The following is a 23,103-nucleotide window of genomic DNA, read 5'->3' on the forward strand; positions in this document are numbered from 1 at the left end:
ATTTAAATCAGGCCCAGCAGCCATTGTCTCTCTTGGTCACAGATTGAAAAGGTGCAGCAGGGCCTCACTGGCCCGCCATGAGTCTCTTACTCTCTCCCTCTCTCTCATTCTCTCTCTCTCTCCTCTTGGCCTTGCAGCAAGTAGGAGGGAGGAGGCATGCTGTCTATAAGAAAAGGCTCTCGGCCATGTGGTGGGGAAAAAAGCAGTGAGGTAGGAGAAGTTAGCAAGCAGCGATGTGGTTTATAGTGAGGAAGGAGGCCATGCGGCCTGGACTAATAAGAAAAGGGATGCTGCTGCTGTGACTGTGACTGCTCTAGCTGACTCTGGAGCTGCAAAGGACTTCCTTCAAGACCCCAAACTGCTACACCTGGATTTTACCTGGACTCTCAGGTCTTGTGCTTTTCTGGACTATTGGAGGCTGATGGCAATGTATTCTAGATCCTGCACAGACAAGGACATGGGATACTTTTGGGGATGTTTTCGGCTGGGAGCCTGGTGGGGAGCATGGGAAGTGCTGGGTCTTGTGGGAAAGGAGGACTCTGAGCTGAGGCATTCTAAGCTCTCCGAAGGCTGGAATGTTGTGAATAAGGACCTGCTCCTTCCAGCATTAATTATTGGGTCATTCACCAAGGCACCACGTGATGGGCCCCAGTCTGCTCGGTCACACATTGTCCGTGTATCCAACAATGTCACACACTACCGTGTATCTTTCCTCTTTGACAGTTGTTATAAGTGCAACGCAGTTTGTGTTATTGCTGATTGTGCTTCTTGACCTTTGAACTGTAAGGCCTATGAGCAAAGAGGCTGCGGCTGTTTTTGCTAGTCTAGAATCTTCAATGATTAGCCCAGTTCTAACCACATACAAGGTATGTAATAAATGTTTATTAAGTTAAGCAACGGAGGAGGGATGAATAATAAATGGAGAGATGGATGGATGGATGGTAATGATATTGATCGGGAGAAGAGAAAGAGACAGAGAGAGCAGGTTTTATGGAAGGTACAATAAACTCTGGCCACTTAATGGGAGGTGCTTATGGAAAATCAAAGAGTAGGTGACTGGTAGTCTGGTTAAAACTGGAGGGAGAGTTGGGGGTAGACATACACATTTGTAAATCATCAGACTATAAGTAGGAGTTGATTTAAAAGCAAGAAATGCTTACTTGTTAAATTGACTGCATTGGTGGCTCCAATTTACAGCCCCCTTGTATTGACCCTGCCCCAATGCAAAGTAACTCTGCAGCTCCCCACAATAAGAAATAGCTTGCTTTCCTACTCCTTGAATCTGGGCAGCCTTTGTGACTTGCTTTGAGCAACAGAATGTGGCACACTTTCACCCAAGCCTAGGCATCAAGAGAGTGTACAAGCTTCTACTCCCTTTTTGGGATCCCAGCTCCTGCTAAATGTAAAACACATGTTGCTCTGTGGAGGATTAGAGACCATGATCAGGAAAGCCCAATATTATACCAACTGAGGCTATATTAGACTGGCCTATATGGGGATATCCTAAAGCATGTGGGAAATTTCAGGCAAAATGAGTAGAACTTCCTACTGACCTACACTTGACAGCAGATACACGAGAGAGCCCATCTGGTGCAGACTCATGATCAATGCGAACTGCTTATTGTTTTGGCTGACTGTGTTTGGAGATGGTTTGTTATACAACTATAGCTTGCTGATGCATGAAAGGGATAAATGCTACAGAACTAAGATTTAGAGAACTGTTTTAATTTCTGTGTCCTTATATTTTTTCATTATGGAGCATTTCAAACATATGCAAAAGTAGAAAGCACTACAAAATTCCCACAAACCATCATTCAGTTTCAACAGTTATCAATACCCTGCTAATTTAATTTCAACCTATATCCCCACCCATAGTCCTAACAACCACCTAGATTCTTTTGAAAGGAATTCCTGACATCAATGATCTCTTTTTCAAAATAACCTCAAGTATGTATTTTGGAAAATACAACTTGAACTCTTTGAGACAGACAATAATGCAATGCTCTGACAGATGCTTGCCAAAATGACTAAAAGACGTTTTCAAAGAAATCCATTTAAATTAACTCATACAAGCTTAGACTTTGAAAGACAGACAGGAAAGAGAAAGCTGGAAATCTCCTGAATGATACAGGGGCAGAGTTGGCCCTGCGTATATGCAGGCAGGGATGCCAAGCTCTTTCCTTGGAATCAGGAGAAAGAGTCCCCACTCAACCATAGAGAAGGAAGAGACAATTTAACAATAATTTGACTCCCAGATGAGACTGAAGTCTTTCCTGAAAAGATTCAAGATGAAAGGTTATTTCCCATAAAATTACACAGGAAGGGATGGGGGTATAACTTAAAACAGAGTTCCGATGACCTGAGGATTTTCCCACAACCGAGTGCCCATCAACCAAGTGCCCATAAGTGTGCCATGTGCAGGAGAAGGAAATGGCTCATCAGCATGGGCAGAAAGGAGATTTACTGAGTCAGAAAAAAAATTACATCTTTAACTACATGTATATGTTTTCTAAAAATATACACGTAGAGTTATTTGGGGATTTAATTGATAGAAATGTTTTAATGACACTATTTTCAGTAGAGAAAAAACAGTATATAAAATATGTGCTAAGTACAGATATTTTAACACCTAACTATGACGTAGTGACAGTTGTCAAAATATGGTATAGGACAAATGAAAGGTATTCATCTAGATTCACGCACTCATTTAATAATAAACAACTTGATAGGTACTAGGACCACAATAGTTGATGGTGTTTCTATTTTAAAGTGAAAATTTACAACTATAGAACTAGTTGGAGCAAGTCTTGAAAGTTGGAGCAAGTAGAAAACAAGTCTTGCTTATACTTTGAAAGAGATAAACTTTATCCTAAAAGGTAAAGTTTTGCTTACACTTTGTACAAGTCTTTTTTTTTAAAGATTTATTTATTTATTTATTTTTAGAGAGGGAAGGGAGGGAGGGAGGGAGGGAGAGAGAGAGATAGAGAGAGAGAAACATCAATGTGCGGTTGCTGGGGGTCATGGCCTGCAACCCAGGCATGCACCCTGACTGGGAATCGAACCTGTGACACTTTGGTTCTCAGCCCGCGCTCAATCCACTGAGCTACGCCAGCCAGGCACTTTGTATAAGTCTTGCTTACACTTTGTTTCATGTAGCCTATACAAAGACGCTTTGATGTTTACCTCTGTTTTTCCCCTGAAAGGGTCTGACAGGTTAAGACCCTTCACAGTTAGGAATTTGAAGATCTAAGCTTCACAGTTAGAAATTTGAAGATCTAAGAACTTCTCCATGACTTCTGGTCCCTCCAGTGTTTATACTGCTGTAGCATGATCCTTCTTTAAAACATATATAATTATAAAGATGCTTCAATATTGGTTTCACACATGCACTAAAACTTTGGTTGTTAAAAAAACACATTTTACAACATCCTCCACATCTATCTACTTTCTGGGAAGGCAACACCACTGATTTCATCCCTAACACTGAATCCATACTCAAATCCTGTGAAAGGGATGGCCTGGTAGCTCTCCTGGCCTTTTCTGAATGTTCACTATCCTGGCCTAAGTCCGGACCCTGAACACTTCCCATCTGGTTAGCCCCTGTAGCTGATGAGGTCAGTACCTCACCCAAATGGCTAGCATATAAAGGCTGCTTCCTACAAACATCAGAAAACATCATGCTACAGGCTTTGGTCTGGCCTAGGGACCAAGGCTGGTCTGTATGACGGGCAAGCCAGAAATGCTAGAGAATTCACGCTTCTAGAGGAAGCCCTCAATAAGGAACAGATGGGAGGTGGTGGTGGCTAAATAACCCAGCTTCCTCTCCCCTTGGGTGTGATCATTTTGAGGGCACGCCTACATTTTCTCCCAGAGTTCTCCAGAGAGCCTAATTTCCAGTTTCCCACAGGAGTAACTGGCTTTATAATACACATTAGGTTGGCTGCCTTATTTTCCTCATATGACTTCACCGTTTCTCTAGTGATGCTCACATAGGGTGTGTGATTCGGGGAGCCCAGTCTGAGACACCCCTATAGTTAGATGCTATTCTAGAGCCTCCAGTCAACTTCCACACACACTGCTGCCAACTGAGCTCCCTAAAACTCAAATCTAATTTTGCCATCCACCTGTTCAAAATCCTTCATCGACTTCCTGTATTTTTTAGGATAAAGTTTACCTCTTTCGTTTTGCAAATGCAGTGCGTGAATTGATCCCTTCCTACTTCCATAGCTCTTTCTTGAAACAACCCAAGCCATAGACACTTTGTTATAGTCATTGAAGATTAGAAGGCATGTATGATGATTATAGCCTTATACTATTTTCTCACCTAGGATCTCCTCCAACCCCCGCCCTTTTCCTCCAGCTAAGTTATATTCCTGTGTCAGAACTCAAGACGCTCAACACTTAGCTTCAGGAAGCCTTCCTGATATTTATTCTGAATTATATGCCTCATCTTTACACCCATTCCACTCTGTTCTTTCCTCTCTGATTATCTTTTCATATTAGACATTATTTGTTGACTTCATTAATTTTCTCCCACAAAAGACTTTAAGATTCTTGAGAATGAAGACTGCCTTTGATTCTTAGCTGTTGCCTGGATAAGATGAGCTCTGAAAACTAATTTGTTAAACAATTACCTGGATGACTAAAATATCCAGAATAATGTTTTCTATGGCATTTAGGCCATCCTGGATCACTGGATCAGCCTCCTAAGGAACAAAATCAAACTACCAAGCCTGGGATTCCATCCACAAATGCTTCTCAAATCTATCCACAAGTTTACTTTCTGGCATCTTCTGTATCTTCCCATGTACCATCTTTCACTCTTCGGTCTGACCACACACATCTGGGGTTCTTCCCTTTCACAGAACCTTTTCCCAAATTACCAGGGCTGGCATTGTGCTATTTCCACTATGTAAAATAAAATGTCCTCTCCATTTCTCTATCAAGAAACTTCCATCTCATGCACAGCCACAATGTACCCTGTTCTGTGTGCCCATCTCTGAACACTCCAGGTTGCAATAGCACTTTGTCAGTAGGTCTCTAACAGCCTTGGCCGTAGAGTGATACACATGGATCACTCTTTATGAGTCTCTCCTTCCTGGTTGATTGTGCTGTTTTCAGGCCAGTTTGTATACTTTCCATTTTTCTTCCTCTCCCTAAACAAAAATGCAGATCTGATGCTTAGTGGGTGTTTATTAAGTCTTTGTTGAAAGTACAAATAAACAGAAGAGAACAATATTCCACTTGAATTGCATGTATTTAAAAAGTATGTATATGGGTGTTTATGAACAGAGGTATGTCTGTGGATATACTATTTAAATAATTTGATTGTTAGATACTGATATACCATTTGAACATATATAACCTGATATTTGATGATCAGATACTAGCAATGAGTCAACTTGAAAGAAAATTATAGATATCTTCTAGCAAATACTATTTTTATGTGAGGGACAGAGAAAGGGTCCAGAGAAGTGGGCATAAATCTCACCTAACTGGAAAGTAATCCCAAAGTAATGATTAAAACCTGTAATAACAAAACTACATTGAGTCCTTTATCTTGTAAAGGCACCAATGGAAACTATAATTCTTTTAACATCAGGGGTCCAGTTACTGCTGAGAGCAAATAAGTCTACAGGCCTCTCACGTAGACACAAAAGAGAGAATTCAGAGACACCCGTTTTACGGCCTCCTTAAACCAGGGAAGCTACGAACAAACCTTGCTGATGAGGAAATTATGGCAATTACCAAAATTGTCAAGGGAAAGGTATGAAAATATATAAAAATTTCGTGGCTTGACATTAAGATAGAAAATTAATATTCATGATAAACATCAGAGTCAAGGACATAGGGATTTGCATTCCAGAGTTAAAGGTCTTAAACTCTAATTTTAGAGTAGTCATTAAGTACTGTTTCGACAAACAAAAATGCTATTTCCTCCAGGGGGCTATTAGGGTAAAGACAGAGCTGTCATACTTACCTAACTAATAAAAACAACATTCAGAGATCACGAAAGTTTGCTATTTTCACATTTTTACTTTGTACATCAGAGCCTTTGTCCTGAAATCCATGGCAGCAGTTTTCATTAGAGGTACAATCACTTGGAAATTCCAATTTAGGGACTAGAACATTTTCATTCTTTTGTATTAGACATCTACATGGGATTTCTACACTGTGTCAACAAGGTTAACACACAGGCTGTTCCTCTGCACGCTACTGCTTTCCTTAATTAAGAAGTTTCCGAAGGTTGAATAATCCACAGGGTTTATTCATTCGAAGATCACAGCAGTGGAATCTGGAAGGCACCCTGCTATGTCTTTACTACCTATGACTCCATTGTAAATTAAATTTAGATGAAGAGGTAAATAGCCTTTGTAAAAGCACTAGCTACAGAGTACATCTTTAACATTTCAGAGGGAAGAGGCACCCTCTATGATAAATCTTCTAATATTTTAGAAGGAGGTATGTAACTTGTATTCATTCACTTTCAATCTACTGCATGCTGGGAACTATGTCAGGTGCTGGATGTCCTCCATCAGGAGACTCTTTATACATTTACTATTTTATAAAGCACCTTGTTATTCCTGAATATGTATGAAATATTGTAATTCCCTTAAATGGACCATTAGCACTTGAAAATAAATTCTAAAACTTAATGTGGATAAGAAAAGCAAGATACATGTTGAACTATCAGTTTTTTGTCCTTATTTCCCCAGAAGTTCTGCTTTAATGGGTATGTGGTAGGATCCAGGATATTTTTTTCTGATTTTTTAAAGTTAAATTTATTGGGTAACATTGGTTCATTGTAGGACATTTTTAAAACTAGTACCTTGGGTGATTTTTCATCTAATTACACATCAGACCATAATTTGAGAAACAGTGAGCAGCAATTTTCAAGGGTTTTTGTTGGTGGTTTTTGAGAGGGTAATATTTCCCCTCGAAGATTTTAGGAAAACTCTTAAAGAGTTTTAAATTGATATCTATATTTTGTGAAGTTTAAGGTAAGTCCTTCTTATTTATTTATTGGAGGGAAAACATATTAAGTATTACCAAAATAAAATAAGATAATTGTAATACATATTTTATTTCATGGCATCATTTGATGAAATAGGCTTTTTAACTGTTTTGGAGGAAGTTAATGCACATCAAACATGATAGAAATCAAATACAATTTATTCCTGAGTTTCATCAAAAGCATCTTAAAAATATGATAGTTCAATAAAACATTCCAATTGCATTTAAATCAGTATCACTACTATATCTTGCTTTGGTTATTCTGAATTGAGAAGATACGAATTTGGATTAAGCTTCAAAGTTATCAGAAATACTGTAAGGAAGAAGAGGAAGACTTGTAAGTTTAAGTGGCCTTTATTCTTCAAACTAATGTTTCAAACGATCCCTTTGTTTGGCAGCTAAGTCCATTTGCATGTGGGGCAATACAGCATAGTGCAATTTGGAACGCTTTTCTTTTTGTTTATGTTTTTTGGTAAAGTGAAAGAAGTGCCATTGCGAGTTACTAAGCAATAGAGTACATATGGAAGTTGAGGTTCTGGGGATGAATTCCATTCAAACTCCCTTTTGTGGCACACCCCTTAGAAACTGTGTAACCCCAGAAAAAGTAGGATTTCAGCCAGGAAAGTGCAGCTCTGAGGCCGAGCCTGTACACCAGGTGGGCTAGGTCAGCCTATTAGCTGATCTTAAGGTACTCTGTTCTCATTCTTTATTATTATTATTATTTTCCTTATTGTGGTAACATTGGTTAATAAGATTATATCGGTTTCAAGTGTACATTTCTATGCTCCATGGCCTGTATACTGCATGTGAGCCCACCACCCACTGTCAAGTCATCTTCCGTCACCATATATTGGGCTCCCTTTACCCTTTACTACCCCAACCTCCTTTGGTGTGGTTACCACCACACTGTTGTTTGTGTCTATGAATTTTTGTTTGTTTTCTTTAAATTGTTTGCTTTCAGTTTTATATCCAGGGCACAAGTAATTACTGTGTCAAAGGCTTTTTTCCTGAATAGACTTCCAGCTCCAGGAAAAGCCCACTCTGCCTTAATTCACTGCTGTGCTCCCAATGGCTAGCCCAGTAATGGGTGCAGAGTAGGTGTTTATTAACGTACTGGGAAATTCATTCAATTCAGAATGAATGCAGTATGAAGAATTCCTAGCCAAATCAAACACATTTACTTAGATGCAACTAATTCCCCAACTTTTTTATAACAAATAATATTCTTGTTCGCATGCACATTAATGACTAGTTTACCATTTAGTGGATTGGTTTATAGAGTCAAGACCAGAAAGACAGCTTAGTGCTCAATATTTAAGATAGATGGGGTAAAAATTAGTTGTCAGATTATTTTAATCATTTTCCAAATACAATAGCCACCAAAAACAAATTGAAATGGTAATTGTGTAAAAACTTTACTTATTGGAAGCAAATAGGGGAAGGTCTGCCTGAAATATCACAAAAATGTCAATTATAAAACCTTTTGGAAAACTTTACTGAGGAGTAGTTGACAAATGTAATTGTAAAATGTACAATGTTACGGTTCCATATACACTATATACATAGTGTGGGGTGAGCACCAACATCAAGATACTCAGAACTTACACCACCTATTATAAAATCTTGTTAAAGCAATCAATTTTTTGCCCTGGCTGGCGTAGCTCAGTGGATTGAGCGCGGGCTGCAAACCAAAGCATTGCAGGTTCGATTCCCAGTCAGGGCACATGCCTGGGTTGCAGGCCACGGCCCCCAGCAACCGCACATTGATGTTTCTCTCTCTCTCTCCTTCTCCCTCCTTTCCCTCTCTAAAAATAAATAAAATCTAAAAAAAACTAAAAAAAAAGAAATTCAAGAAAATTTAAAAAAAGAAATCAATTTGTGTGCTTGTCAGTGATTGTGGAATCAGGGGATCGTGATTCATTTTCAGTATCTCCAAATATCAATGTTGTGGTCTATTATCTTTTCCACATCTACACTACATGATTCTAGGCTAAATATCTAGAGCAGTTGATACTCTAAGAAATAGCCTAGAATGGCTTGACATTACCATTTGAAAACAAAGGCTAAGATCCATGTGTGATCATTTAACATGACACAATGTTAAAAATTCCATTCTTCTGTTTCATTAGAACCATGGAGTAACCGGGTGAATGGAAGACGCATGCTAGGAATGGTAGAGTATAAAGCTTTGCAGCCTGGACCTAGCCAAACCCTGAAACTTTTATACCAATTCAGAAATGCCTATCTCCCAACTACTTTACATGAGAGAATTAATGGTCTTGCTTAAGCTGCTTTTCTACATTATGAAGTGTAACTTGTATTATTGCTTTACAATGATGTTTATGTGTTTGCTTGTTTTTTGGCTTTTGGACAACACAAGACACTTTCCTGAAACCACCAGATCTTACTTCAAATGTTATTCACCCACTCCATAACCTTGACTCTCTTATAGGACTGTCTTTTATGACATTCATGGGAAAAATGGCTAGTGCCGGATCTATAATTGTGAAACATAATGAAATCAGTTAAACGCTTATTCAATTACCTCTTCTAAGTTTTTGTTTTATAACCTCAGATTCTATATCATAAAGCAGTTACTAAATGGAAACCTGCCAGCAAGCCAGAAATGCCACTAAAACTTGCAGAAATGTAGGCCAGAGTGAACTGATGAGAAAATTCATACTGATTGTTCACCTAAGATTTGGGGAAGATGAATATAAGGACTTTGTAGGACTGCAGACTTCTCCCTTTATTCATTCAAATACTTTGGGAAAAGCAATGATGGGGTAATTCTATTTAAGAGTTCCTAGTGTAATGGCTTGAAGTCAAAGCAATTTGATTTCTCAAGGCCCTGAGAATTTTTTGGTGAAAAAGTTCAGGTTTGTACAGGGAAAGCTTTAAGATGTGCCTCTTGCTATCCCTTTACCTTTTATTTGTTTCCCATGGCAACATCAAATCAAGCTCGAAATATCCAATCAAATATCATCCTGATATATTTTTAATGTCCAAAAGTGATCTTGAATCTTCTTCTCCTTGTTGTCCGTACCATGAATACTGTCACCATAGTCCCCACTGCTTCATACCTTTATTATTGCAGAAACTTCTTGCTTGTATTCCATGTTCTAATTTCTCTAAATGTCACACACTTGCTCCAAGGTAATTCCAGAAAAAACTGCTTTCAGTTTCCCATTTCCTGCTTGACACCTTTATTTACTTCTTAGCATCTGTTTTACCCTTCTTTATAGTTATCCTTATTGCCATAATCTTAAAAAAAACATTTTTCCAACAAAAATGATCTACTCATTTTATTAGGAATAGACTGTGGCTTTTTTCCCTTAATAACAATAGCAGTTTCTATTGTTGGCTTAACTATTTGCAGTTTGCAAAGCATTTTCTAGAATAGAGGTTGGCAAACTACAGCTTGCAGTCTAAATCCATCCCACCACCAGTTTCTGCAAATAAAGTTTTAGTGGAACACAGCCGCCCCCATTGGTTCATATATGGCATGGCTCTGATCCGGTACAACAGCAGCACTGAGTTGTTGCGACAGAGACTGAAATGCTCACCACCTAGCTTTTTACAGACAAAGTTTCCAAATCCCCTTCTAGATCTTTTTAAAAAGCCTCTTCATTTTTTGAAAGGCTTTATTTATTTATTTTTAGACAGAGGGGAAGGGAGGGGGGAGAAAAGAGAGAAACATCCATCTGTTGCCTCTCGAATGCCCCCAATTGGCCACCTGGCCTGCAACCCAGGCATGTGCCCTGACTAGGAATTGAACCAACATTCTTGCAGGATGATGCCCAACCCACTGAACCACACCAGTCAGGGCATCTTCTAGACCTTACTTTTGTTTCTTTTGTACTAGTGTTCACAAGACCTTTCTGAAAGGGACACCTCTCTCCATTACATTTTCCCTAGCCGTGTATTTATTTTCCAAAGTACTGCTCAAATCACAGGCCCTTCATGAGTTCTTCTAAGAACAAGCCGTCCTTTTATTGTCCTCTGTACATTCATGCAGATTATTGTTCATATTTTTAGTTGAGGACTACAGGCAAAATAAGACTTAGAAAGAGCCTTGGATAATCTTAACTTCATATTCAACTTGTTCAGATTTCCTAAATTTTGTTGATTGGCTGCTATGACTTCTTAGTGCTATTCAATTTATCTTTGCTCACTGTACCAACATTAGCAGTTGGTACATTGTATATATTAAAATGTATACATTATATGTGGCAAAATATGGTACCTTTTATTTGGAGAATATTTTTTACAAATAAAGAAAAATTTAAAATTACAGTACAAAACAACCACCAATAAAGTTATGCTGGATTATCAGTGACCTGCATGCCTGGCACATATTTTTTTGCAATTTAACTATTTCCTCATGATAATGACCAATTATGTTATATTATAGATTTTTAGTAATGTTTGTGAAATATGATAAATGTACATGTTATATCCATGATCAAAAAAGGCTCATAATGATTTATTTTACTTAAAATTAAAAAAAAACAAAAATATAAAAGTACTCAAAATTAAACTTTGTGTACCTAATAGCTTTAAAAAATATATCTTTCTATAAGTGGAACCTAATCAACAAACAAGCAAGCAAAATATAACCAGAGACACTGAAATTAAGAACAAACTGACAGTAACCAGAGGGGAGGTGGGAGGGGATAATGAGGGGAAAAGGGGGAAGGGTTTTCAGGAACAACTATAAAGGACACATGGACAAAACCAAGGGGGGTAGGATCACGGTGGGAGGTGGAGATTGCGGGGGGGGGGGGGGGGATGGTGGGGAGGAATGGAGACAACTGTACTTGAACAACAATAAAAAAAAGTGGAAAAATGTATCTTTCTCAGTTGCCTGACTCATTCATATTACATTGAGACTTTTTTGGAAAAAAAAATCATGTCTCTGTCTTCCCTGAACATGACATGACAGATTTCAAAGAGTTCTCAAAGCTTTCTGTCTTACAGGACTTAGGAAGATAAGACAAAGCTTTCCTTAATCCAGTTACCTAAGAAACTACCCTATCATCATACCAGCAGAATTTGTTTTATCTTCTTAGTTAAAAATCAGTTAATCGAATAGGCAATTCACACAGTTCTTGGCTTTTATTTCCGTCAATTGGGCTTGTTGTTTCTGAAAAGAAAGCATTCAGAAAGATAGCAATCTGGTTCATTGATGCCCTATACAAAAATAGTTAGATCTTTTAGAAAAACGCCTTCATGTCTCAAACATGGAAAGAAGGCTAAACTTAGTCTCTGTTCTAGGTTGATCTACCACTTCAGCATGATTTCCAAGCATTATGAAAATGACACAACTGCAAAATCTCTTCCAAGTCCATCATGGCAAGAAACACAGGTTCTCATTAAAAGGGCACAGAAAGAGTGCCCGATGGGCAGTTCTCCAATTTTAACTTCTCATCCAAAGGAGAATCTGCATCCAGACATGAAACTTTATTTTAAAGACTTTCAATTGCATATGGTTTTTTTTTAAAGGATTACCTTATGTAGGTTTAATTGGATTTTTTATAACCTATAAATTACACCTGATATTTTCAAGGGTATACTTTGGTTCCAATTAAGAAAGGTAGTTTAACAATTAGGAAACCAAGACTGTGGAACTAGTTTAGGTCCTTGCAACATATATGCATAGGGTCATTAAAATTTCTGGGTAGGATATAAAACATTTATATGGAATTTGATTGCCCTGAACAAATTAAGAAGACTCCTTAGTGTATAAATCTTTAATAATTTCTAAAAGGAGGCTGATGGTCTTTATCCTTTGATCCATGAGTGACTTGATTTTAAATAATAAGCACATAAAACAACAGTAAATATTAAAATTACATTCTATCATATCAATTAAAATGAATGGCAAATTATTTATACTATAATTATCTTTAAGGCCTAAAATAGTATTACTCTCCATTTCCATCTGGTAACAGGGAAGATATATTGCAGAAAGAGAATAAAACAAACTGTCTTTGCAATATTAAAAAATCATGATGTAATATAATAAGTCCATTATTTGTGTTAGTTTCAGAAAGAGATATCACCAGAAATAGAACTCTTTTATTTTCTCATGGAAAAATATAAGAATCAGAAAATGGCATAATGTTGGCTACAGCAGTGTCTCTCACAATGTAGTCTAAGAACAGTAACTCTAGTCACTAAATATTCCATTCAGCAACTTTTTCAGATGCCTTTTCTGTGACAAACACTATCCCACACTGATTCAGAGGAGAAAACATACCAACAGTAGCAAATTGGGATACCATGCGTACTCTACCATACACAGAATGTAGCTAAGAGGGTCAATGAGGCATACCCTAAGACAAGCCAGACAAAGGGGTATCTAAGAAACTTTGGTACATTGTCTTCTAGCACCCTGACTTTAACACCAAAGTAGAGAGACATCCCTCTTAAAAATATCAGTGGGTATGGTTTCTGCTTAATGGAGTTGATTACAGTTTAACACATAAAAGGCTCAAAGCAGTTTAAAGAATCATACTAGCTTTTATTGTACTAAATGAGACAGATGATATTCAAATTAAACAGAGGTTTCTGAGTCCTCAAATTTCTATGGAAAAAAAAGATGAGCCCAAGGGCCACAGAAAACCACTCCTAGCAGGCAGAACTGGACCCTAATCTACAAACTGGTGACATGAGTCCAGCTGGATTTTAGAATTGCTATGTGCCAGTGACTGCTCTGAGCCAGTCAATATGCCCTGAATATCCGCTCTGAATATCTCATCCCCAACTCCATCCCATTTTAAATGGGCCTATTTAATTCATTATCTTACTTCTTTCAACCATTGTATGTTGGGTGTGTGAAGGTTAGCTACCTTTTTAGCTCACAGAGCTCTGGATTAAGGAGCCCTTCCTAAGCCAGTTGTACTCAGGCAACTAAAAGCATGAAGAACCCCTTTCATGCCCAGAGCTGATATAGCTAATGAGATACAGGACTTCCAGCCTGACCCTGATGGCATAATAAGATAAGACTTTAGGGGTGGATAGGAATGGAGTAGGTGTACTTTGAATAAATGAGGCCACAGATTATTAGGGGCCTAAGGGCAGACTCTGTTGGACTGGGTTTTTTTTTTTTTTTTTTTTTGGTGGTCTCACCAATGAACCATCTCATAGTATTCAAGCACCTGTAAAGTCACCTCCCTGTTAGCTGTAGACTTGGCTAATGGGATATTCACAAGTGTGATGCAAGCAGATGCTTGATATGTGGCTGTACATTCTGAGTCACCACAAAAAAAAATCTGGGCATCTTGAAGGGAAGACAGATGAAAGACCATGTGGAGAAAGGGAGGCCCTGAGAATTCATTGAGAAAGAGACAGGCTCGGCCACATCTGTATCTAACTGGATTCCTGCCTCAAGCGACCATAGCCAAAGTGAGCAGAAGAATCACCCAGCAGAGTCCCATCCATGTTGCAGCATCAAGTTCAAACATAATGGTTGTTGTTTTAAGCCCCTTCATTTGGGGATCTTTTCCTCCCACAGCAGATGACTGAAACAATTATCTTTGGAACAATTTGGGAAAGGTAGAAAGATGGTAATCATATACTGGATCTTCTTCAAGAAACAACTATTACTCAAAGAGGCAATGAAAAAAATGGAATTTTGGATGAAGGAACAAAGAATGAAACACTAAGTAAAATTCAGACTTGCATCTGCAAACAGCAAGAAGCATGGTGAGAACCCTGCACGAAGTTCCTGCAGAGAAAAACACCAGATGAGTCTGCAATGAAAGGTTGAAGATGGGTTTTAAAGGGACAAGCAGTGTCTTCAGACTTCATTTTTGCTGAGTAATAAGGCCCATCAAAGACTTTTAGGTAGAGGAATTAATCTGTCTTTTAAACGTATAATTCTGCAGCAGTGTGGAATAGTCACAAAAATAGAAACAACCTGGAGAGAGGGACACCAATTAAGAAGACACTGCATAAGTACAGAGAATGCACTGACAGCTGTCAGAGGGGAAGGGGTTTGGGGGCTGAGCAAAAAAGGTGAAGGGATTAAGCAGTACTAACTGGTAGTTACAGAAGATATGAAGATGTAAAGTACAGCGTAGGGAACATGTCAATAATAACGTGAGAACTATGTATGGGGCCAGGCAGGTACTTGAAGCAGCGGGGGACCACTCTGTGAAGCACACTATTTGCTAACCACTTTGCTGTGCCTCTGACACTAATACAGAATGATGTTGAATGTAAACCATAACTGAAACATAATGAAATTAATTTTAAAAATTAAAAAAAGACATTTTACTCACCGAGAGAATGGACATTGGTATGAGCAAGAAAGAATAAACTCCAAAGGCATATCTAAGGTAAATTGTACAGACCTTGGTAAGCAATTAAGGCAAGGTAAGGAAGATGAAGGAAACAAGTTTAATTGTTTCCCATCATTTTCCCATGCCACTGAAGTGACATGCGAAACTGTCACTTCCCACACCACTGAAATGATGGTGATCCTACTTACTAAGCAAGGAGGAATCATTGGAGAAAGAGATAGGCTTGTTGAAGTCAGTTGTGAAAATAGATTTTGCCTCTTGGACAAACAGGATGAGAGAACGATTAGGAAATAGGAAATATACCTCTAGTACTTGCCGAAAGATTTGGAATGGCTTTTTCAGTCATCAATAGATATTTAATAAGTGAAACTACTAGAATAAATAAGAAAAACCAGGAAGCAGTGATTCTGAAGCTGGCTGCACAATAGAATTATCTGGTATCTGTCTTTAACTATCTGGAGTAGCACATGTACAGCAACAATTTTGAAAGGCTCCCCAGATAGTTCCACATGCAGCAAAACTGAGAACAACTGATGTAGCAAAACAGAGACAGGAGAAAACAAAATTCTGGTGAACGCTACCATCTAAGAAAAATTCAAAGGAAGAGGATCCTAAGGAACTTACTGAGCTAGCTATCGGAGCGTATCTATCTAAGAGTCGAAGCGGTAAATATCAGTTTTAAGAAAATCAAGAGATATTCAGAGGATCTGGCATTTTGAAGTACTTTGGCCTTTGCAAGTAAAATTTCAGTGAAGCAGCAAAGAAGTCACACTGTCTTTCATCATCTCCACTCTACTATTATGCCCACCCTGTGAGTCTTTATTTTGGTTATTGTATTTTTCAGGTCTGCAATTTCTGTTTGTTTCTCTTTTGTAACTTACATTTCGTTGTTGAGATTTTCCCATTTCTTTCATCTGCGTCAAGAGATTTTATAGTTACTTGCTGAAGTATTTTTATGATGGTTGCTTTATTTTTATTATTTATTTATTTTATCCTCACCTGAGGACATTTTTTCATTGCATTCAGAGAGAAAGGAAAGGAGAGAGAGAACATTACTGTGAGAGAGAAACATCAATTGGTTGCCTCCCTGATGCACATCGACTGGGGAACAGACTCGCAACCTAGGTATGTGCCCTGGCTGGGAATCGAACCCCCAAACTTTCAGTTACAGGACTACACTCCAACCAACTAAGCCACAGTGAACAGGACTGTGATGGTTGCTTTAAAATCCTTGTCAGAGAATTCCAATTTCAGATTCATTTCAGTGTTGGCATCTATTGATTATCTGTTCTCATTTACGTTGTGATTTTCCTGACTCATGTTATGGCCAGTGGGTTTTTTAAGTTGTATCCTGCGCATTTTAGACATTATGAGAATGTGAATACTATGTAATCTTTTTTTTTCTTTTATGCAAGCAAACCTCCTGGTGAAATGCAACATGAGGGCCTAGTGGCTGTGTATGCTCTGCTTCCTGCTCAGCCCTGCTGACATTCCTGGTGACAGTGTGGCGTTGATTCACAATGTCTTGTGCCTCCAGAGGGGGCATAAGCTCACTCTTTGCTGGGCTGTGCTGACACAGAGAGGAAAGGTGGGAAATTGGCTACCAGCTGGCTCTGCCTCCCACCACCTCGGTCTGCCTTGTACAGGGTGGAGCTTTGCTGCCCACTGAGCCCCTCTGATACCAGGAAGGAAGAGTGAAGCTTAGCAGTGACTATTCTGGACTCACGGTGCCTCAGGTGTTCTCGTGGTTGCCAGGCAGGGATGGAGGCTCAGGTTGCTACTAGACCCCACTGACACTATTCTTGCTGAGGAATAGGCTCCTTAGTTGCACACCAATCAAAGGATGGAGAATCAGCCCCACTCAGGTGTGCTGACCATTTCACAGCAGGGGATCATATTGCTGCAGCCACTTTGGCAGGCAGGGGACAGAAGATTGTGCCAACATTATCTGGCATGGCAATTGCAACACTATGGTCATGTCATTCCTCGAGTCATGAGGTACCTATACAGTCCTTCCCACCTTTCACAGACTTTGAATGCTTGTCTGTGACATTATATCAAGGTTTTTTTGGGGGGGAGAACAAGGAAGAATGGGGTTACTCCATCTTGGTGAAAGCCCATTGTATTTTAAGCTATGATTATAGTATCTATAACAATTTGCTGCACACTTACATTTTCCCTTATGTAAACTACTTGAAGGTAAAAACTGTTTTAAAAAATATCATTGTAATCCTAGCATTAGAGTATTACTTAGTGATCAGTAGATGTTTGTTAAATGGATGACTAAGCAAAGGGATTTCACTAAGTACCTTTATAGATGCTTAATATGTACTTTCAAGGAGAAAGCATTGTTTAGTCTCTAAAGAGAAAATCAAGACTTGGGTAATGGAATTAGATATTGGAGAGAACACATTATATGTCATTTGAAAAAATGTTTTTAGAAAGAAATTAACACACAAAAATCAATCACATTTCTGACAGTATTATCAATGTACACGCTGAAAACAAAATGAAAAAGATACTACCATTTACAAACACACCTGAGAAAAATGAAACACTCAGGTATAACTTTAACTAAACATGTACAGGAGTCGTATGCCAAAAACTACAAAATGCCAATGAAGAAATCAAAGACTGCATTGAGAAATTCAACACAGTAAAGGTAAGGACTTTCTTCAAATGGATTTAGAGTTTTAATGCAATTCCTATCAATATTCCAGTAAAGACCTTTGCAGACATTGACAAAGTTAGACTAAAATTTATATGGAAAGGGAAATCCCAGCAACAGCTAAAGCAATCTTTACAAAATAGGATAAAGTGAGAGAACTCACTCTGCTTGATATTTAGTCCCACTATAAAAGGGCGCTAACAAAGACAGAGTGGTACTGATAGAGATAGACATGTAGATCAAAGGTACAGAATAAAGAATTTACAAATACACCCACATAAACATGTCCTACTGGTTTTGAATAAATGTGCAAAAGTAATTCCATGATGGAAATGGAATGTTTTCAACAAATCGTTCTGCAGTAACCAGACACCTATCCAAAAAGCTGTATCTTGACTTAAACAAATCTTACATAATATACAACTATTTACTAAAAATGGATGAGAGACAAATTGAAATGTAAAGCAATAGCACTTTTGGCAAAAAAAAAATTAAAAAGGGAAAATCTTCAGGACCTAGAGCTAGGCAAAGCACTCTTCACACCAAAAGCATGATCCCTAAGTGGGAAAAATGATGAACCAAACCTCATCAAAATGAAAAAAAAATTGTTCTGCAATTTTATATCCTATTAAGAGGATAAAAAAACAAACTACAGGTGGACAGAAAATATTTGCAAACCACATATGCAAAATAAGGCAATTATCTAGAATATATTTAACAAATCATCAAAATCAACAATAAGAACACAAATAACACAATTATAAAATAGGCAAGGGGTCTGAACAAACATTTCACTGAAGAGGACAGAGATGGTGAAATAGTACATGGAAACATGTTAACCACCATTAGCCATTAGGGAAATGCATATTGAAACCACAATGAGGTATCACGATACACCGAAATGAATTACTGACAATACTGAAAGCTGGAAAGATATGGAGAAACTGGGTCACTCCTATATTACTGGTGGGAATGTAAAATTGTACCACACTGAAGTGCAATATCATAATTGGGATGCTGCCAATGATATGGTCAAGATACAGAACAATTCTGTCACCTCAAGGAGATCTTGTCTTCCCATCCACCTTCCTTGCCCACCAGTGCCAAACTGCTACTAACCACTGATCTGTTCTCTGTGTCTATTTGTTTCCATTCAAAATGTTATATAAATGCAATCATACAGTATACAACTTTTTGGAAATGAATTTTTCACTCAACCTAATTCCTTTGAATGCATCCAAATGATTGCATGCGTTCTGCAGTTCGTTCCTGTTTATTGCTGAGCAGTGTCCCATGATATGGGCGTTACCACAGTGTTTATTCATTCATTCACTGAAGGACATCTGAGAGAAACCAGGGAAAGGATTCATGAGATCTCTCTGTATTATTTCTTACAACTGAATAAAAATCAGCAGCTACCTCAAAAATAAAAATTTTAATTAAAAAATTACGGTGCCAAAAACTTAGTTCACTACCCTTTGGTGGGGGCATTAAAATGCTTAAATGTACATATGAAACTTCTAACAGAGAATAACTCTGAAGAAGGGGCTTAAAAAACTGGGTCAGGAGCACAGAAGAAAAGTTTATGTTTTAGAATGGCACTAAAAGAAAAAAATACATGATATGGAGCGCTCCTTCATTCACTTTTTCATGAAAAATAAAATAAAAACTAAAGAAGGAGAAAAACTGAATAAAAAGCCGGGTTCTGTGGAGCAAAGAATTATGAGATGTTATTCTGTCAAGAATAGATACAAAGAGAAGGGAGTAGGAAAGCTCTTATTCACTGCCCTGATAGTAATCTTAGGCATTTCCATTATTTACAACATGTAATTGTAAATATTATGTTGTAAATGCAAATAAGCTATACATGAGCAGGCTTATTAAACCTTTTCAGTGGTAAGTCTAATACGCAGACCACTTATCAGAGAGACTGGAACCTTTGAGTGCAAGCTAACATTTTGAAACTTCTAAAATTCTTTGAAAGTGAATTATTTAAAAACTCATGGTGACAGCTTCGAGGCCTGATAGCTAACACTGTGCCAACATGCCAGTGACTCAAGTAACAGGCCTGGGCTCCGTCAGCATCGACACCAAGCCGTGCTCTACCTAAACTGCTGTTTGTGATTTGGAGTCCCATGTTTCACACTGGAAAAAGGAGCACGTCAAGACTAGCTTCCAAGTACAATAATTGGAGTATTTGAATGTCAGTGGTAAGAGTATTTTTGGCCAAGGTTATCACTTTCTCTGGAGTCCCACTTGACGCATATGCACGTTAAGGTGTTTGCCTTTTAGTTTAACCTCCCATTAAAATGTAGACATAGAAACATATGGAAAATGTCACAGTGTTTGAAACTTTTTGACCTTAGATTCTTTATTGCAACTATAATTTGAAGAACATTTTAAGGCAGTTTCTCAGAGCATCGGATCGCAGTGTATACATAAACACATCCACGATTTGCAAGCTGAGTGATTTAAAAATTCAGATTACTAATGTGAACGCTTCATTATTTTCCCATCAACAACACATAATGCAATTAAGTGTTAGATTGTGGGCATTTAGCTCAATTCTAATCTCAGATAAATGAGGACACACGTTTGCCTCTCTTGAAGAATCACCTCTACACATGCATGAACAATCAGACGTAATGCTTTTTTAAAGGAACACAACAGATGTGTATTTCGATCAAATTAGTATGAGCCAAGTGAGAACAGCCAGTCCAAACAGTGTCCTTAACTATACTATTATGGTAAGTATTTCTCAACATGCCTACAAAATCTCTACCTCTAATAAGAGTTATGTTAGAATATACAGGGATTGGTAGACCTGAAGGGAAACAACGAGCCGCCAAAGAAATGGTGTATTTTGTTGTTTCACGTTCCAGTCCACTGTTTCCTTAAGCATAATTTTCTGCTTAACCTTTTTATGTGGCTTTGGCCTATTTTAATGTCTTAACACTCATGTAGCCATGACTCAGGACAAAGTTAACTCTTACAGGTGACGATGCAGGGAGGCACAATCCTTATGGCAGAGGAGTGACAGTGGCCAATCAGAATTTCAGAAGTGGAAGTTGAATTCTGATTTGAAAAAGATACTAGGCGATCTCAGAGCTTCTCCAAATGGAGAAGGAACTAAATTAAATTTGCTTTTATTTCCCTTAATAAGCCAAAAGAGAGAAAGACAAAGAAATAGATTGAAACACATCTTCTCTGTGCCCATACCCTGCTTTGCCAATGTTTTCCCAATGACACCCATGATCATTCATGCTGGGTGTGATTCACAGTCCAAGAAGGACTCACTTCTTAAACCAAGATCTCACAACTGCTAATGTGTTATACAGATACTGTTTCAATATATCATCATTAAGCAAACTACATGTGCCTCTTCTGCAAGCACACAAAGATGTGTGGATGTGTGATGAGTTTCTTTGGGGATAAGGGCACATACTTTATTATTAATAATTGTGTATTGGCCCTGATGGACCCAGGGAAATTGTTGCATTGGCCCAGCACATTTAGTTAAGACAAAGATGTGGAACAAAATGTTCATATTCCCTAACACGGCAATGCTGTCCTCCTATTGCTGTGCACATACATAAGTTACCTAAATCATCGCTGCAGATGTGTGTGAACCAGAGCTATTTGCGCTCTATCTGTCTGTGAAGGGCAATAACAAAATGTTACAACCCATTTAGCAATAAACTATGCATCCTTTCTGCAACAAGTCTTTGCTTACATCTGATTTGCGACATTTCACCCCCTCTATAAATTTTATTTCATAGTCTTTAGTAATTTCTGGCAACATAAGTAGATACCCAGATGGTATCTCTTTTCTCCATAAGCCAGAAATAATGTCTCAATATAAATTCCAATCCCATCTTTTTATGATTTAGATTCGAAATTTTAGGAAGCAGCAACACACACAAATATTGAGACAATGCCTTCGGTGAAAGGGAGAGCAGCAAAGTTTAAGTATAAGAAAGCAGCATGTGGCTTGTTTGAGTCAGCAGTGATAGAATTAAAATGGTACCTGATGACACAGGCGTAAAGACCACTGTCCTGTAGTAACGTTGGTCGGAACCAAATGGAGTCTTCCTCCTTGCTCATTCTACTTCCATCAAAGGCTATCGGCTCTTCAAAGTCTCCAGGACCAGAGCTTTTGTACCACATCAAACTGAGTCCAGCACTTTGGGCTAGAGAGTAATTTGCTCTAATATAACCATAAAAGAGTGCACATTTGATTCGAACGGGCTCTCCCACCAAAACTTGATATTTCTTGATATCGACAGACCAATCAGTGCATCCATCAGCTAAAGAAAAAAGAAAAAAGAAAACATTAGAGAAAATGTAATAACTACTTTATGTATTCATTATTCTTTCAACAAGTACACACTGAGTATCGATATTGGACCACATTCTATTGCAGGCACAATGGATGCAGCCCTAGGTAAAACTCAGGATGGCACTGAGAAGCAATTTACTGTACTAACAAACAACATATTCAATCACTTAGTTTACTTCTGCTGGAACTTATTCTTATGTTTTATCAGCGTGATGGTTATTGGTTTATTGCCTTTCTACCCTGCATCCACCTTTTTGCCTCTTCTTTGAAAGTGGATCTGACCCTTTGAAATAGTTTTCTTTTGCTAGCTAGCCCTGAGGCTCTGTTGGTAGAGGATGCTGGAGAGACACTGCAGGAGGAAAGGGTTTTGCTCCATGGTCACAGGATGCTTGCTGGGGTGGGGAGGGGCTCTTGCAGACTTTGAGGCTTCTCACTGGTACCCAGATCCTACAGTGCCAGGTATCCAGCAGCTTGTCAAATTTTTTTTTCAGCATAACCTCATGTGAGACGCTTTCCCATGAACAGCTTCCCCAGGTACTTTAGAAGGTGAGTTTGTGTCATATTCCAGAGGGCAGATTTCCAAGTTCTGCCAGGGTGGCACTTCAGTGACTTCTGCTGTTCAGCAAGCCATGTGCTTTCCCAATGAGGTTTGCCACTCACTCTGGAGATTGGAAGAGAGGGGCTTTTTCTTGGGTGCTGTAGCTCAGCCATGGGAGTAATAGCAGCTTTTATTCTTTCGAGTTGTATTGCACTGAATGTCTGTGCTGTCCTAA

At 38.4% G+C, this 23,103-nt stretch overlaps 1 protein-coding gene across 1 annotated transcript in view; it reads right to left on the minus strand.

Moving 5' to 3' along the window:
* IL1RAPL1 (interleukin 1 receptor accessory protein like 1) overlaps nucleotides 1–22,824 on the minus strand; it is a 582,852-nt gene extending 560,028 nt beyond the window's left edge. Inside the window, exons 1-2 of the mRNA XM_045855844.1 lie at nucleotides 22,782–22,824; nucleotides 22,019–22,298 (exon numbers count right to left, since the gene is read on the minus strand). Of these exons, the coding sequence (XP_045711800.1) occupies nucleotides 22,019–22,298; nucleotides 22,782–22,824 (323 nt within the window). The remainder of the gene's footprint in view (nucleotides 1–22,018; nucleotides 22,299–22,781) is intronic.
* Between the last annotated feature and the right edge of the window lie 279 nt (nucleotides 22,825–23,103).

Source organism: Phyllostomus hastatus, unplaced genomic scaffold, assembly GCF_019186645.2.
Source record: "Phyllostomus hastatus isolate PE091 unplaced genomic scaffold, TTU_PhHast_1.1 phas_scaffold_12, whole genome shotgun sequence".
Lineage (NCBI taxonomy): Eukaryota > Metazoa > Chordata > Mammalia > Chiroptera > Phyllostomidae > Phyllostomus > Phyllostomus hastatus.